The sequence below is a fragment of the Polypterus senegalus genome, chromosome 17 (assembly GCF_016835505.1).
Source record: "Polypterus senegalus isolate Bchr_013 chromosome 17, ASM1683550v1, whole genome shotgun sequence".
In the NCBI taxonomy this organism is placed as follows: Eukaryota; Metazoa; Chordata; class Cladistia; order Polypteriformes; family Polypteridae; genus Polypterus; species Polypterus senegalus.
In genome coordinates, this window is record NC_053170.1 from 62880951 (window position 1) to 62900337 (window position 19387).

At 35.9% G+C, this 19387-nt stretch overlaps 1 protein-coding gene across 2 annotated transcripts in view; it reads left to right on the forward strand.

The window, feature by feature from the left end:
* slc26a11 (solute carrier family 26 member 11) overlaps positions 1–18508 on the forward strand; it is a 110065-nt gene extending 91557 nt beyond the window's left edge. The window contains exons 14-16 of one of the 2 annotated variants that reach the window (XM_039739206.1): positions 7420–7519; positions 8936–9069; positions 15075–18508. In XM_039739206.1, coding sequence (XP_039595140.1) covers positions 7420–7519; positions 8936–9069; positions 15075–15182 — 342 coding nt within the window. In that variant the 3' untranslated portion in view covers positions 15183–18508. Of the gene's footprint in view, positions 1–608; positions 1705–7419; positions 7520–8935; positions 9070–15074 lie in introns of those variants that run through there. The other variant, XM_039739207.1, reaches the window with a different exon arrangement.
* Positions 18509–19387: the final 879 nt, after the last annotated feature.

Here is a 19387-nt window from a genome sequence, read left to right on the forward strand (position 1 = left end):
TCAAGGACTGATCAAATATAACAGATATAATGGTGAAGCCACTGGAGGGAGGTAGATCAGTAATGAAGTCCATTGATAAATCTTTCCAAGGATGAAAAGGAACAGAAATAGTTTGAAGGAATCTCAGTGTGAACCATGAATAAAAAGCAAAGGTCATAAGTAATGTGCAGCATTGGCTAATGGAGCAAAGGTAGAAGTGTTTGCAGACCGAGACTAGACATTGAAGGATGGGCTAAGCAGCCATTGTGTTAGGGCATATAGGGTTCCTTTCCTGCAAGGACTGTTTTTAGTATAACATTTGCAGCTGGGTTTGCATACACCAAACTTATACAAATTGAAGAAGAATTAGAGTTGTGGACACTGGTACCAAAGTTGAATGCTGATGTGTCAGTAAACACGGGGGACAAAATTTTAACTATTTGTCGGAACAGGTCTCATACTATTAGACTACAGATGAGCCTGTTCTAGATTGAGCTTTGAAGCAAATGTTGGATTGTCACACCTAGAGGACCATAGAAAAAAAAATGAAATTGTGGCACTGGGCCAGGGAGATACTTCTTAATGTTTATGGAGGGATGGAAACTGATCACTTTTCTTCCTAAACACAGACTATATTGAAGAGTAACCTGAAAGCATGTGAATGAGAAGAGGATTTTCAACGACTTGTGAAGAGGATTTTCCACAACATCATATTTTATTTTTTCTGCACTGCGGTCTTTTAAAGAGGATTTGAATGATGAAAATAATGGGTACTGCAAAAGGAGAAGTAGTTGGCAAAATGACACTTGAACTAGTCACACATGCATCATGTACAATATGTTTGAATATTGTTTTCATAATGGGAATAGTGGGATGTTTTCATTTTAGATTTAATTTATACACAAGTAGGAGTAATATAGTACAAAAGGATGTGAAAATGTGAATATTAAAGTGAATTGTTGATATATGTTAGTATCAGATACCATGAATACTCGAATCCTTTCCAATCTATCTTTGAGAAACATTGTTTTTAAACATTATATCGATTTTCTCACACATTTGTGGGAAAACAGGAGAGCCTCAGTCCATCTTTGCTCCTTAAGGACCAAGTCTTTTCTGCATGCAGCTTTTATACCAAAGACTGATTACAATCATTTGTTGACCCTTATCTGTTTCTATTTACATCATATTTTTTTCTTTTTTAACTCATTATTGGCACTAACGTGCCCCATCATAACTTTTTTTGGACTGAGCTGCAAGCCCTCAGTGGGAAGAATGGTTATCTATTTAAAAAAAAATGAAGTTGACCAGCCTAAACATTAAATATCTTGTCTTTATACTGCTTGGGATTACAAGTCGAAGTGAATATTGAAACCAGTATTTCTGTTTTTATTTGCGTTTTTCCATATTGTCCGAACGTTTTCTGAGTTGTGGTTGTACGTCTTATTTATTGAAAAAGAGTAGAGTATATTGGGGTGAAAGTAATTCTTTTTACAGTTTGTTAAACAAGACTCTGAATATTTAATTTGTGTGGATTTTTGGATTATTATAGGACTATTTATATATATATCTTTTATGTTAAGAGAGAGGGGCACCACAAGAGACGAAGAGAGAACATGCGTTACGTTCTGCCGAAGAAGAAAAGACTGTAGCATCCAAAAGACAATTAGCCACCAGACAAGAAGCTTGCAATGTGACTCTGATCTGAATCATTCAAGTTATATATTTTCATCCATTATTATATCTAACATTTTGGCACATTCCTGGTTTCACTTCAAACAAACATAAATTTAGATTTAAATAAAGTTTGGTTATTATCTCACTGAAGCTGCCTCGTTGCTCACTGAAACTATCAATCTAATCCATGTCACAAGTGTTAGGACGTTCAACAATATAACGAGTTTGTGCTTCATCAGGTTAAATCCTTTCAGAGGTAGTGAACTGGGAGCTGGCCATGTTCTGTGATCCCAGCAGCAGCAGACTCATGGTTTCTGTTAAAATATTTAGTGCAAGTCTTTTGAGGATAGCTAGGTATGGCTTTTCTAAATTCCTTCAAAGGTTATGAACTCTGAGCAGGCTGTTCTATGATCTCGACAAGAGCAGGCTCCTGGCCTTTGCTTGGGTATTCAGAGGTTCAGTCCTTGCAGCAGAAAAAAATGAGAGCAAAGTGGGTTTCAGTCATCCTTAAACATATTTCAGAGGTTTAGTGTTTTGAATCCTTTAAAAAGGTAGCCTGTCCTAAGTAAGGATTTCAGTGGTAAGTTAATGCATGGTGTACATGTAAAGCAAGGCTAATAATTTCAGCATTTCCAATAGTAACTTGTCCACCAATTAAAAAAAAGAAGCTTAGAAGGCTTCTTTAAAGTGTCTTTTGTGGGCACTTTAACAATACGACAACAACTTACATCAATACTGATTGTTGTCACTTTTCTTTCATGTACTGCTTGGTATATGTACATTTAGGGAAAGGACTGTGATGAGGTCAAAATTTGAATATCAGGTTTTCAACAGATTTATACACATTAGAAATGTCTGAACATGATTTGACCACTTTCTCACTGACATCTATCTGTTTGTTGGTCTCTGGACAAAATGACTCAAAAACAAATCACCCAGTCTAAGTGAAACTAGGCACAGTGATTATTACTGTAAAATGCTGGCAGTCTATATAATTTTGAGTAAAATTGCTCCAGTAGAAAGAGTGCCCTGCATTTGAATGAAAAAAAACCTGCTTTGTGACATTTAACAGAAACCTCTTCAACAGTAGTGCCTTAAAACAAAATGTATATCGACTGTTTCTGAAATTGATATCTGAATACAATCAAGAAACACTGCAAAATGAATAAAATATAAAACAGAATTAGTGCATTCAGTGTAATAGAGTAGATAGATTCAGATTTTTCAATTTAATTTAAAATATTCAAATTTTAATATATATCTGACTATTTTTTTCAACAACCCTTCTTGGAAAGCTGAAAGTAGAAACTTTTTCCAACTGTTTGAGTATACTCTACATCTCCCACTGATAGGGAACAAGCAGGGAACAGTAATGCAATAGCCATTTTTCAAAGTTACAATACTGTTCCCAGGTTGTTCTTGTTTATATTGCTTAGTCATCTTTTAAGACTTTGGATAGCTTCATTTGTTAAGTTGTTTCAGATAAGAACCAGGAAAGCCTGAGGAAACCTCTGCTCAGAGATGTAAGGCACAAAGAGGCCTGACACTACTGGATTTTCATGGGTAATTAATGCCTGTACAAGGGGAGTCTGGTATCAACGTATATACTTCTTAGACTCCACCAATATGGGCTGCTTTAGAAAAGGGGTCTTGTATTTTGTCTTATTTGTGTGATGGATTGGATCTATTCTTATCTACAGATTATGTTGGAGTTATGGTAAAAAATCCAAGAGGTGCACATTTCATTGTCAATCTGAAATTAATGAAATTCTTTCTGATTACTGTTAAGAGTAAATTACGTTTAGCCCCTTCATTGAAATATCTCATATTTCATGTCTGGTATGAAAATATCATCCAGATTATTAGAGCTCTTTGTTTTCATTGAGGATGGTTGACTATCTAATACAGCTTTGTACAGGTATGTGGACTTCCTTGTCTTATGTATAGTATATTATTTTTACATGTTTAGCATTTTTACCTTTTCAGAAAGATGGAAAATGATAAAAACAAATAATTTGCATTTACTAATGAAAATGAGATCAATATTTGCAAAAAATATAAAAAAATAAACATTTGGCTGAAAATATGGAAAGTTGTGGGCCATTAGAGGATCATAATTTTCTTAATTCCAATTTAGTGCTTTTTAAGTTATGCTGAGCATCTCCTGTTTTTCCAGCGTGAAAACAGGTGTTATGTATCAACTTTGTTTTGATCTTGCATAAGTTTGTACTTGAATTTTTATTTAGGATTCATATTTCTTATTACTGTATAAGCATAGATAAAAGTGAGATTTTAGTATATGCCTGTGTATCAACCTATATGCAGAATTTATAAGATTCTTATGGTTTAAGAGTGTTTTTGGTTTTACATACTACAAATTGCCGGAGTACTAATTACCATACTAATTTAAATGATGCAGGTTCTTACATGACAGACAATTTGAATGCACATCAAACTTAAGCTCTTGTGTACAGTAGCTGGGTAAATGATCTCATAATGATATTATGTGATTTCTAAATTTTTGTCCTGAAAGATCACTTCAGATTCAGCAGATGATGATCCATTCTATGTATGACTGGCAAGGAATGAACCTCAGACAGTATGCTTTACTTCTAGCACTGTGAAGGTGGAGTTTATTGGATATATGTGTTTCATATGGAATATTAGTATTGCTGTTTTTAGTATTGATCATAGGTATGATTAAGCATTTAGTGTGTGAGTTTGTACGAGAAGAGGGCTTGAAACATTTTTTAAATGATCTGCTTTTAAACATCACAACACTAAGCAAAATGTTTTCACTATGAGGAATCAGATTGAACTTGCAGTATATGGAGCAATGGGTGCCCGCATGTACATAACTATTATTCTTATATACCATAATGATCATGAAGTTATAAATGAAGAGTTAAAACACCTTCAAGAAATTATGAAAATAAGAACATGAGCAAATTTTATATGTTAACTGCAAAATATTATTTAGACGTAGAATTTTCAAAATTTTCAATGGGCCAAATTACACATTTGATTGAGCTGAATGATATTTTCCTATTTCTTTAAATAAAATGGGATAGTAGATTTAACCTGAATATTTTTGTTCTTTAAATCTGATATCTGATAAAGAATCAACAGTTACAGAACATTTGTTGCAGTACCTCCTTATAGTTTGGACCAAGACTGTAATTTACATGTCTGCATGTGTCTCAGGCTTTCTGAAACAGAGTATTTTGACTACATATTTCCAGTACATGTAAAAAAAAAAGTGTACGTTCACTTGATCACAATGTAAAATCATTGAAACAATGAATCTTTAAATGAGCAAGATTAAAATCTGATGCCCCTGTTGTAAAATCCATATAAATTCAAGCTTCCTGTGTTACTAAACCATACCATGTGTACATGCTGTAGTGACACCGCAATTTCACTCACCAGTGTGTCTAACAATAAAGAAAGCTACATTTGTAAAATAACATGTATTATTATTATTTATTATGGGTGAAATATGGTGCTGTGCTGCCCTTTTTTGAATTTCAAAACCATTTCATGCCACTTGTTAAGAACATGGCTTGCCTGGGCTAAATAGAAACCTTGTCAATTTTTTCACTTAAAGAATAGTGTGATATATTTCTCAGCACTTAGTCTTCCTGTGTAAAAACCTTTCTTCCCCCATGTTTGGATTCCTGTCGAAAGACCAAATCACAGTTAACTTTTTGTGCCATGTGCTTGGTTTTGTTTTGATTCAGTTCTGTATTTATGTGAGAATTTGCACAAGTGAATAGAAAATGTATCCTTGCCACAAAAAAGTAGTACCAGGAATATGTGATAAAGTGATTATTTTCAGATCCTTTTGTTGTAATAAATATGCGTCAGAAACACAGAAGGTGCAGATCAAGACTTGACAACTGTTTTGGCTTGAAAGATGGACACACACTCACCTAAAGGATTATTAGGAACACCATACTAATACGGTGTTTGACCCCCTTTCGCCTTCAGAACTGCCTTAATTATACGTGGCATTGATTCAACAAGGTGCTGAAAGCATTCTTTAGAAATGTTGGCCCATATTGATAGGATAGCATCTTGCAGTTGATGGAGATTTGTGGGATGCACATCCAGGGCACGAAGCTCCCGTTCCACCACATCCCAAAGATGCTCTATTGGGTTGAGATCTGGTGACTGTGGGGGCCATTTTAGTACAGTGAACTCATTGTCATGTTCAAGAAACCAATTTGAAATGATTCGAGCTTTGTGACATGGTGCATTATCCTGCTGGAAGTAGCCATCAGAGGATGGGTACATGGTGGTCATGAAGGGATGGACATGGTCAGAAACAATGCTCAGGCAGCCCATGGCATTTAAATGATGCCCAATTGGCACTAAGGGGCCTAAAGTGTGCCAAGAAAACATCCCCCACACCATTACACCACCACCACCAGCCTGCACACTGTTAACAAGGCATGATGGATCCATGTTCTCATTCTGTTTACGCCAAATTCTGACATTTGAATGTCTCAACAGAAATCGAGACTCATCAGACCAGGCAACATTTTTCCAGTCTTCAACTGTCCAATTTTGGTGAGCTTGTGCAAATTGTAGCCTCTTTTTCCTATTTGTAGTGGAGATGAGTGGTACCCGGTGGGGTCTTCTGCTTTTGTAGCCCATCCGTCTCAAGGTTGTGCGTGTTGTGGCTTCACAAATGCTTTGCTGCATACCTCGGTTGTAACGAGTGGTTATTTCACTCAAAGTTGCTCTTCTATCAGCTTGAATCAGTCGGCCCATTCTCCTCTGACCTCTAGCATCAACAAGGCATTTTCGCCCACAGGACTGCCGCATACTGGATGTTTTTCCCTTTTCACACCATTCTTTGTAAACCCTAGAAATGGTTGTGCGTGAAAATCCCAGTAACTGAGCAGATTGTGAAATACTCAGACCGGCCCGTCTGGCACCAACAACCATGCCACGCTCAAAATTGCTTAAATCACCTTTCTTTCCCATTCTGACATTCAGTTTGGAGTTCAGGAAATTGTCTTGACCAGGACCACACCCCTAAACGCATTGAAGCAACTGCCATGCGATTGGTTGATTAGATAATTGCATTAATGAGAAATTGAACAGGTGTTCCTAATAATCCTTTAGGTGAGTGTATTAGGTAATTTTTTAAGCTTTTCCTCAGTGCTCCATACCCTCCATTGTAAGGCACCAGTGTAGGCAACATATTTTTTTTAAAATCTATAGAATGTGCTTAATTTTAGAACACAATTTTGTGTGGCAAATGCATTTATGTTTGTGAAGATTCAACTTTAACTGTAAAATTACTGAACTTGTTCTTTAAATAACATTGATATAGACATCAAAAACCACACATAGTGCATTTGAAATAATTATCCAGGATACAGTGGCCACCTGAGAAAGTATACTCTACAACTGCATAGAGAATTATGATTAAAATTACTGTGAGACAGAGCTCTCGATAGACTGTGATGAATTCTGCATTATAGTATTTTTATTGATTACTAGAAAGTAACTGGTTTATCAGAGGCCTGGTGAGGACTTGCTGCTAACAACAAAGAGCATGAAATTTGGAATCTGAATCGAGAAACAATCCAAGATAAAAATTATGTCACCTCAACAGGCTATCCGAGGATACACAGTTGTTTTCTGTGTCATCATCTTGCCCTTTCTGACTTAGGCAATCCATTGTAAGCTATTTTGAATATTTTTTTCTTGTACTGTATTATCTAACAACATGGTTATTTTATTTTACAGATTTCTGGTGAAGATGTGGTGGTTCTAAAGTTACAAAGTGAGCTGAATTTTCCTGCAATGCAATACTTCAGTGATACATTGTACAAAGAGGCTTTAAAAGGTACAGTATAAATATAGATTGACTAATAAAAGCATTAGTACTTACAAGTAATGCAAACAAAATGTATAATGTAGCAGTTCATTTTAAGGCGTTTTCACACTCATAGTCCGTTTGCTTTTTCAGAATCGGGATATATTTAGTTACTTTGCTTCAGTTTCCATTTAGTTTGGTTGCGTTTCACACTGTAAACTTTCAAGCGAACTAAACATATCAATAGACATCCCATGGACATGTTGTGGACTTCTTTCTTTGGGCAGAAACATTGTTTCACTAGAAAAAAATATCATGGTGGATATTTGTGCACTGCTGTATTTTCCATAATTATTAGCAGGGATTCTACTTGAAAGTTATACATTACTAAGTTTATGCACTGAAGGACACGTTTCAGATAGTCGGGTTTACAACAGACGACAAGCTTGGCTGATGACATACACTGATGTGCTTCAGTATTATGGGAGTAGACTTCTCATGTAATTTTCATTTAATTGTGTGATGTTGTGTATTTATTCCCTAGTAGCCAAAATATGAACAAAACCTCAATTTGGTTTATCTCAAATTACATGTCCACTTTCTTAACCCTTGTTATTTGTTATTCTTGTTTATTTCGATATGTTTAACATTGACTAATATTTGCATTAGTAGGCCCAGTGAGAGGATGCCCCACTTGTGCGCCTGGTACTGTATATTCATGGTGTAAGATTAGGACATTTGATTTGCAGTCTCACGGGAAGCTGCTGCTCATTTCTTGGCACCTCTGTATGTATTCTGATCGAGCTGATTTCAACCAAATTTACACCAATCCTTTTTTTTTTTTTCTTTTCCATTTAAAAAAAAAAACTAAAATGGCTACCTGCTGTCCGATCGCACATACGCGAAGCTCTGAGACTGAATCAGGTGTTGTTCTGACTGAGTGTGTAATTGTGCCATTTTATGCAAATTGTGTTATTCTTGTACCTATGTGCATGTTCATTATCATCAACATCATCATTATTATTTGTCTTTTTACTGTTTTTAATGCTCCAGGTTAATCCTCAACTCATTATGTTATGAATAAGGTTCCTCAATTACCAACAGTCGACGCTCAGTGTGACTACCACAGCACACAAAATGTCATGCATAATGCACAGTATTTTATATAGTTAAATCAGTCCAGTGCTGGATAACATTCAGATTTAATGTGAACCATTCCAGGATTCACTTGGTACCACACAGACACCACCCTTTAGGGTTACGGTACGATTGTTTTCATCCATACCAGAGTGTGATTGGTATGTTCACATCTACCTAAATAAACCAAACTTTAAGGGATATTGCAAGAGAAAAAATGTACTATGTGTGAAAACGCCTTTAGTCTTCATGGTAAAACAGCCTCATATTAAATGCATTTTAATAATGATATCTTTAATTGCTTGGCAGCCTCACCACCTCGGTCAGCAATTGTGGACTTGCACCGTGTCAACTATATTGACTATACAGTGGTTAAAGAAATGGAAGATCTGCTTCGACAGTTTAAAGATAAGAAGCTGTCTTTGGTTTTCACAAGGCTATCGGTAAGTTACTCTAAAGTCCAGTTGAAGCCATTATGGAATGGTAGCAGAGTGGTAGACTAACATGTACCTGCTATAAAAATCTACATTTCAAAATCCTCAAGTGGCTAACATGCCCCCAATAAAAGCTAAAATTGAGGTTAAACCATTCAGATAGGTCCAAATGTTTTTCTTAAGCAAGTAAAACTTGATTTTCAGTACATGTGTTTTTTGGTATAACTCGTTAACTTCTGCTTTGTTTTAAAGATTTTTATGTATATTTATAGGCATCCATGATGCAGTGTTAGAATTTTTCTACTGAAATTGCCAATTCAAGTTCATTTGATGATGTTGGATGGAAATCAATTCCTGAAGATAATCATTCTAAAATGGCATACCTAAAGTCATTATTTTTAAAGCATCGTGTGCTGCGTTTTACATCCATCCAAGTTATAGGCATCATTGCACAGATATGTCAGGGAGCACTGTCAGACTTCTGCACAGTCTAACCTGTGCTACAAGGAGCCCAATATTATTTAAGATGTATGAAAAAAATATTTGTTGTTTGTTTTTCAAAAGAAATGTTCCTGCTGCCAGATTGGCAAATCAAGTTTACATTTTTATCATTTTCTTTGAAATAACCCGTCCACCACTAGTCACAGACACTCCATCATCCTTGAGTTTAGGCATCTCCAGTGAATTGCAGTTAGTGACTGATGGAAACTGTTAGAAGGCATTTGCAGCAGCTTGAGAGCTGAATATAGGCTGTCAGAATAAAAAGTGTGTGAAGAAAAAGAATTGTCATGTTAGTGACAGTTGTTCAGCCAATAAGAGCATTCTAGCTATAGTGAATCATATGATGGTGATAATTTTGCAAGAAGGTAAACTCCTTGACACCTCTTCTGAATGTGCATGGCAACTTTCAAACCTGCATTCACTGTTCTCCAGGGAGCAGGGTGGATGTATCAGACACAGATGATCCCCTACAGAATTTTAGTCTTTTAATGAGCTGATAATACAACATATTAGCTGTAATTGTGACTGAGTTTATGTGGTCTGATGTCAGCCTGCTGGCTTTCTTTGCATTTACTTTACACTGTATAATAATTCAAAAGTACAGTATACAAAAATGGGTCTTACTTTGAAATATATTGATCAACAAAACCATTATTTGAAATACCCTATGGAGCACTCTGAATGTGGAACATGAGTGAAAAATGTTTTAGCTTATTTGTAAGGTGTTTCCATTTTGTTGACTTGCTTGTTACTTTGTACAGTAGGGAGAAATCCCCTCTGAAAATAAACTTGTGTAAACCTGACATTCATGAGAAGAAGGTTATTGTTGACAAATCACCAGTTTTGGAAAGGTAGTTTGACAAAGAAGTGATACAAACTGCACCTTGTAAAATTACTGAGTTGGTCGTATCACTGCTGAACAATACATACAGTACATCGGTAACTGGAAAAAAGTGCCTAGAGTTCACAAACAGATGAAATACAAAACCTGCTGATGTGTTTTTATTTTTATCACTCATAATCTCAGTTGCTGTTTCTACATTTTTGTGGTTATCCATACACACTGTATATTGCATACTCTTGCACTACTTGCTGCTCTTGTATAGTGCCTATTCATGTTTAGGCAACTCCTAATGCTAATATTACATACTAGTTAATGTTACATTCTGTTTTTTGTGACCCTGTGGTCACCGAACACTTAGGTGGGGAAAAAATGGTTCAAGCCAAGGGACCTGTATTACATCCACCGCTATCAGGGAAAACGCACATTTTCTTGAAAACTATTACTTTCAGAATATGACCATCTAGTCACTTCCAATTTAATGCTTTACATTACACTAGATAGAACTTTATTTATCCCTAGGAGAACATTTAGCTTTTTACAGATGCTTTTTAAATAAATAAATTAATACATAAGTAGAACGATAAGTAAGGACACATATATATATATATATATATATATATATATATATATATATATATATATATATATATATACACACACACACATTTTGGACTCTCTGACTTCCAGTTCCAGTCCCAGATGTATTACTATTGGTATAAAGGAGATCCTGCAGCATTTTTTGATGTGCTTCTGCAGAATAATTCTTTGGCTGAAAGTCCTCAGTGTTAGTACGTCACAGAGAGGATGTGTAGCATTGTTCATAATGGAATTTAGTTTTATTTTAATTCTCTCCTTTGCTACTACCTCCAGGGTGTCCCAAGTGCATCCTATAACTGGGCTGGCATTTTTAATTAGCCTGACAATTTGGTGGGCATCTCATGAAGTGATGTTACCAGCCCAAAACACCACAGTGTAGAAAATCACACTGGCCATCACAGAGTTGTAAAAGATGTGAGGGATGTGACTTCCCATATCAAAGGAACACAGTCTCTTAAGGAAAAAGAGCCTGCTCTGCCCTTTCTTACACAGTTCATCTGTGTTCTGAGACCAGTCAAACCTTTCATTACTGTGGACCTCCAATAACTTGTAGGAGCGGACCACTTCTACATCCACTCCATGAACAGTGACTGAACATAGAGGCTCTTTGGTGCAGTGTAAGTCAATAACCATTCCCTTGGTTTTGCTGATGTTAAGATGCAGGTAATTTGCACCTGGAAACAAACTCCTCCCCCGGCACCTATGCTCTGTCTCATCCCCTTTTCTAATTACACCCCATAAGTGCGTCATCTGATCTAAAGCTGACAAAAAATGCATTAAAGAGGTGATAGTTTTGCGTAATATGAATGGCAAGTAGAAATTAACTTTTTAAAATACTGTAACAAAGCATTTTGATCATTCTTTATAATAGTAAAATGTGTCCATACCACATGCATGAAAATGTTGAGGCATGTAAAGTTTGCTTTACTATTAGAAATTGAATTTTCTTAAAATCTTCGTCACCTTCTATAGGGTGGTCCAGATCTAATTATGCAGTTTTCATTAAGCTATAAATTAAGTTTATTACATAGAAAATCACCGGAAAAATCCCAGACCATTGAGAAGTGTGTGAACTGACGACATGAAGTATCGTCTTCGCAACAAACTGGAATTGTCCCCGCATAAATCAAAGTCATGTAGACGATCTGGATCTGCATAATTAGATCTGGACCACCCTGTAGAGACAATCTTTGTACACATGAAAGGCTAGGAAGCAATTATTTTATTTGCAATTTACAGCATATTATAAAAAAATAGTTTCTTCTTCTGTTGTTTTGCTTCGTTAGTTCAGATTAATCCTAGGGTATTTGTTGATAGAGCACTGCTTTCTTGTGTTGCACAATTCAGTAACACCATTTTTAATGCAAGTTTAAGAACAGTCAGTGGAACACATTTCACTTTAAATTTTAAAATGGTTATAAACAATCAGCACTCTCTCCAGTGGTTATGTGTAAACAGAGCTATGTTTTTAATCTGTAGTTTAAGAAAAAACTTGGTGTATTTATTGTGTATATCTCACAATCACTTTAATTCTCATTTGTGAACAAAACCTTAAAGTACTTGAACTCATCCACTTCTGACAGCTGCTCTTCCCCACCATCTGCACAGAATAAGCAGTTATTTTTTGACTACCTCCTCAGATTTGAAGCTTTTTATTACTTGGCAGTGAACAGCTTCACTGTGTGCCAAAGATCATAGTCATAAAGCCAACAACCCAATAAAATATCATCTGCACCAGTAAATATGTACCCCTTATGTTGCCAAAATGTTTACACTTCAAGCCTTTCCTGTACCTCAATTTTATGGTCATTAGAATCATAAATAATGAAATATCCAAACACATAAAGAGCCCTCTGCCAGTTCAAGAGTATTTTTAATTTGCCTTTTTACCAGTCTTTGCAAGGCAGTTATATTCTCTAATGTTGAATGTCAAGATTAAATTTGCAATGTTTATTTTTAAAGCTTCACTCATGAAGGAAGCATTGCTGATCCTGTTCTGGTCAATGGGCGCTGGTGCCTATCCCAGCAACACTTGATGCAAGTCAGGAATTAAGTCTGGATGGTTTATCAGTCCATTTGACAGCACACTTATCCACATACCCATACTTTGTCCCACAGGGACAGTTTAAAATTGTTAACTAGCCTAATGCACATGTCTAGTGAATGCAGGATAAAACCAGAATACCTGGTGAGAAAAACAAAAAAATCTACAGAAATGGGAAAAACAGTAAGTGGGCACTGGATCTGAAACCAGGATTGTATAGCTATGAGGCAGCTGTGTGCTACATTTATGGTTATCTTTTAATTTCACCTTAGTGTCACTAGTTTTATTATCAAAGGTGTTTTCTCATTTCACATAGAAAGTAAGTATCTTAAAAAAAGAAACATAACAGTTTTACTGCTTACCCTTTGTTTGACTCTTGGCATGCTTCCATGGGTATTTCTTTACATTACATTACAACTTATTTTTGTATAGCACTCTTCACTCAGTGCAGGACAGAGCGATGTGAACAATTCTCAGTTAAAACACAAGTATAGAATATACAAATTCCTAAATGTAGAACTAGTACACATAAAAAAAAGTTCTTAAAACACACAAAGAAACAAAGTAGAAACTGATTAAACGTAAATGGAAACAACCAATATCTGTCTGTTTATTAATTGATTAACTATGGCCAGTTGACAGTGGAGGTTATTAAAATTGTAAAAGAGAAAGCATAGAATTTTAATCAAATATTTTTAATCACTGCGGTGGGTTGGCACCCTGCCCAGGATTGGTTCCTGCCTTGTGCCCTGTGTTGGCTGGGATTGGCTCCAGCAGACCCCCGTGACCCTGTATTCGGATTCAGCGGGTTAGAAAATGGATGGATGGATGAATATTTTTAATCAATGCATAATAATTTTTACAATTTAATGCAAGCATATACTTAAATGAAGTTGTAACAATTAATTATTAAAAGCGTTAGGAAAGGGACAGAAGGTAACTAAAGGATTAAGTTGATGCTTTTGCCTCATCTAAAGGAGCCACCAAGATAGGTGCTAAGGTTAAAATGAAGTACAACCCCTTAAAAAGCAAAAACAAACTAGTGAGAATGCCCTAACACCCCTACAATGAAGCAGTGATGAGATCAATGGGAAAACCCATAGAACACCCCTATTAACAAAGTGATGTTTAGAATAACGGAAGAATTAACATTCATATGAAGTTACTGGTGGCTGTAGTTGATTGGCTAAAATGATACAATTCCATATATTAAGAGCTATATGACGTGATGTATTAGATAAGGTAATGGTAATAGAAAAGTATGAAAGGGATTTTTTTTTTCATTGCTAAATATATGAACTGATATATTTGTACATATCTATGTGCAAATAAATTGTTCTGCATTTTCATCTGGTCTCTGAGAATAATTTATTTGACATAGAGGAAAGTTTTTTTCCCCCAACAAAAGTCAAAAACAAAAACCAAAGACTTCAGCCAACTGGCTGCCTACCCGCTCCAGGGTTTTCTATAGTGGGGTCTACGCTGACCATCCAATCTGAATCTTTCCATCTGATAATTCCAACACTCCTTTATCCAAGATGATTTTTCCCTTCTCAGGAGAGCAGGTTGGCAGTAGTCCAGTGGAACCAAGTGCCACATCCAGATACAAAGAGGAGAAACTGTATAAAGGAGGATTAGTAATGGTTTATAAATATTGTGATACGTATATTTCTGTACAAATGACTAACACAGAAACTTCCCTCTCATCCCAAAGACAAGCTGGAAATGGCAACTCAAGGCCCAGTGTGAGTGGGTGTGTGTCTGTGCCTGGCCATTTCCTCAGCTTTACTGGTGTTCCTTCAGGGTTTGGTTTTGTAGTGGAAGGCTGTTCCTTCATTTTCTTAAATTCAACAAAGACATTATGGAAAATGAATCGAATTTGAAAGATGATGTATTTTGTATGGTTATCTAAAATTACTAGTGAAATATTGTAAAACTCTCGTAATTTAAAATTCTCAGCCATTTTAAAATACAAATTTGTTATTTAATTGGTTTAATCCTTTGTTTTCTTTCTTTCTTTATTTTTAGAAAGAAGTCCTTAGTGCCTTCTTGGCCGCAGACCTTAAAGGGTTCACCTTTTCACACAGTGTGGAAGCTGCATTACAGTCCTTAACTGGAACTGAAACCTTGAGGTGACACATACTGTAGCTTATGCTACTTAAGGATTATCTGGTCAGGTCTAGCAAGATGTGTTATGTTAACTTTAATTTCACAACTGCAGCTGAACTGGATAATTGTTAGATTATTGCACATTTAGGAATAAAATTATATGTTTAAAGCTAGGCAGTGTAAAACAATAAGAAATGTCTGATCTCATATCATCAGGTCTCTGTTGTTCCAAGATAACTATTCAGTTTTAGACAATTAGCTTTAAATGTAGTCTCTGACTAATTTTGTGATTTTGTATAAAGGGAAGTGCAACAGAAAAAAAATACGCTTCCTTTGTCAGTCACACAAATTCTCAGCTTGTAGAAAAAAAAAATCTGTCATCATTTAAATTTTGAAGTTGATAAGAGTTTTTAAAATCATTCTTAAAAATGTGAAATCCTGTGCCATTGTGTATGTAGTCTCCGTGACGGACATTAAAGTTGACTATTTCAAAGTGAATGGCTGTTCTAGAGCAACAAATGTGATGTTTTTACAGGAGCAACAGAAACTCAGTGACATCCGATTGACTGGCATTACTAGTACTGGACTTTTAACAAAATACAATAATCACTACATTATGAAATATAGACAGTGCTTGAAACTTAAATTTAATATGAAACTGAAATAGAGTAATCAAAGATAGAAAGATATAATTATACGACTTCAAGGGAAAAAAATCTTCCTGAATATAAATCTCCTATTGCATGACAGTTTACAATAATGAAAATTTACCGTTACTTGCCCTGTAAAAACATAGCTAAACATTTTTTGCTTACTCTGCTAATTCAAAACTTGCACTGTTGACTAAATCAAAACCATCACATAGGTGATAATCTTAAGCTGTTAAAACCCTTTTAATTCAGTTTAATTACTGTATCCAGCTGTTTTTGTGGGCTGCATTTATGCTGTATTTATAATCCCATAGGCTAAAATAAGTGGCTTCATTCACCTGATAAATCTGTGTAGGGTACATTTCCTCGTGGGCGGAAATTTAAAAAGAGTTAAGTAAAAGAAAGTGAGTTGTAGGGCTGTCACATTTTATAACAGAATTTTTATTATTTCAATATATATTAGAGTTTGAATATTTAAGTCAAAATTGAATTGTAAATGTCTCATTATTCAGCTTCATTTTAATCTAGCCCACCATTTGATATTGTGGATTTTTTTAGCTTGCAATTTAATTAGCTCGTATGCACACGTCACTTTTAGGCATAGACATTTCACATTTTGATTGGTTAGCCTCTGTGCCTTTAATTAAATAGGCAGGATTCTGTCAGATGAGTAGGATCAGCCTCAGATAAAAGCTGTTGTGGCCTTCCAGTGTGGCTTCGCTCCGTAGCTCGTTGAACTTGATCCTTACCATGAAAGGGAAAATGTTATCTGAGGTAGAATTTTAGGTACTCTGTGTGAGCAAAAGTGGATTTGTTCAAAGAAGAAAATAGAGATGCATTTGCTTTGTTCTGTGGGTCACATTCTGTGACAGATAGTGGAGGATTTAAACAGAAGAAGCCCAGATGACATCGCTCCTTGTCAGACCCATTGCAAGCAGCTGTTAATTTATTTTGGCAGGTTGCAGGTAAATCACCTTATATGTTAGCAGAGGCTGGAACATGTAATATCAAACTATACCTGTACATCTCTGTTTATGTAAACTGGAGCACTGGGAGTCTCTTCGTGTTTAACAAATGGAACAACTGAACATTGTAAAGATCAGTGAATTGGTCAATAGTTATATTAATTGTATTTCATTTAAACAGATAAGAGCACAGGGAGCTTATTATATTCTAAATATCCAAATATTTAGGATGCAGTGGACTCCCAGAAATTACACAGCCTTTGGTGACTAACAATTGTTTATTGTTTTGAGAAAGGACAATTCACTATAGAAAGAAACAATGCTGCTTTATCGCATGCCAAACACAGTCAAGGCAAGCACATTTAAGACAGTGGAAACCATGTCTTACCGGAGCCATTACTTACACTTCCAACATTCTTGAGCTGCTGATATATTTATTTAGTGCTGTGGTTACTTTATTTTAATTTGCATTTATACATTTGTCATTTTTGAATAGTCTGGGGCTGCAAGTCACATATTTGTGAATTTCAATTGCCTACTTTATGCTATTTAAACCTCCTCTTATATTGCCAGGAGCAGAGGTAGCACTGCATATGTTCACTTGTTATGAATATATGAGCTGGAAGTAGCAACTAATAAAGTGATCTCTGAACATGTGCATTCAGTTTGCTTTGCTAATAAAACTATATCAATCATATCAAAAAGAAAAGCATCAATTTACATGTCTCTTTGTGAGTTTTCTATTTATTTTTGAGATATATTACCTCAGTATGAGTTAAGCAGCAACTTGAATCACTTCAGTTGTCATGCATCGCTTATAAAATCTTGTGGCTCTCTCATGACCTTTGTACCTTACTCTGTTTTTCTGTCTCCCACTCTGGCACCTGCACAGCAGACTGCTAACTGCTATTTCTTCCACCATCCCAAAACATTTAAATTTAAGAACACATTTCCTATAGATCCCATTGAGAAAGCAGTCAGAACTGACATACTAAAGGTAAGAAGTATAGCGGAAAGTGTTATTTGTGAATAATTATCTACGTTATGTAGCATCTTACTACTGTGCTTATACATACTGTACCTAGAAATAAAAATCACACATGTTCCGCTACAGAACAAAGATAATAGTTTTCTAGTCTTTTAAAAATATTATGTTGTGATCGTAGGTGGGGTAGCAGCATCCCAAACCCCCAGACACAACTACACAAAACAGTCCTGGGTTCAAATAAAAGACCTTCTTTATTATTTCTACTTCCACTATTCACTGTTCCTTAATAATGCAATTATGAAAAACAACACTTTTACCTTCTTACCACCTTCCCTTGAAGCGTCCCTCCTCACCCTGACTACTCTTAGAGGATACTCTGCTTCTTTTATGCCAGACCCAGGAGGACTTGTTAAAGAGGTCTTACCGAATCCTTCTAACTCCGCCAGATGGCACCCAAATCCCCTACAGGGCTCTTCCATAGGACTACAATTCCCAGCCTGCACAGCGTATATTCCTATGGGTATCCCACCAGTGGGATGCTGCCACCTTGTGTACAGGGGGTGAATATAACTTTGGGAGGCAGACACCTCTTCTCCTTCTGTCATGGCTTCCTTTTCTGGCCGGAATCCAACCTCCATCTCAACCGGGGCACTTGTCCGTCCCCCACAACACTCACAATGTATATTATATAAAAATATTATTTATTTTATACACTAACACTGAAAAGATATCTTATACTGTATATAAGCATCTACACGTGAAAGTGTGTGTGTGTGTCTGTCTGTCTGACCCGGAAGTGCGAGGCTGCAGCATGAAGCTCAAAGAAATCGACTCTGTCACCGCTGATAGACAACGGAGGCGAGCACTTCGGCAAAATGAAACTGCTGCGGAAAGAGAACTTTGCTTAGCCGCTAATGCACAACCGACGCGATTGATTGATTGAAGTGCCAGAATCCATGGTTTCTAGGAGCACGGACTTACACAGCTAGTAAATAATAACCAATCTAGGATTGTTTGTTTACTGACTCACAAAACTCCCAGGAATAGCTTTCACACTCCTAGGACTCTGAATTGAAAGAAGTGGGTACAGGAAATGAATGGATGGGGCTTGTTGGTTTAAGTACGACTAAATTCAGCACATCATGCGCACACTCTTATACACAAACACTATTCAGTTCTTCAGTTAAATTTCTAAATAAAATTATATATTTTTTAACATTGTAACCAAAATGAGATGTTATCATTGAATAAAATAAGTTCAATTTTGGTAGCCTTTCTTTTAGCTAAAATGAATGTAGATGGCCTTGCAAGGTGTAACTGGCAAATATGTCATTGTCTAAAGACTAAAACTAACACTAATTCGATTCATTTAAAATATCTCGGATCACTTGGCTAAAGCAGTCCTGATCAGGTTAATATACAGCTGGAGGGTCTCTTCATGAGCTTTGAAGTCAGTGGGTAAACGTTTGGGATATCTGGTAGGGCCTGCTGACTGTGGAGAGAGCAATACAGTTCAGACATGTCAGGATTGTTGTTTTGTATATTAACATTCACACAGAATGTTGCCCTTCTTAGCTGAGGTGTTGCTATGCATATAAGAGCATGCACTTTATTACCTCATCTTTAAAT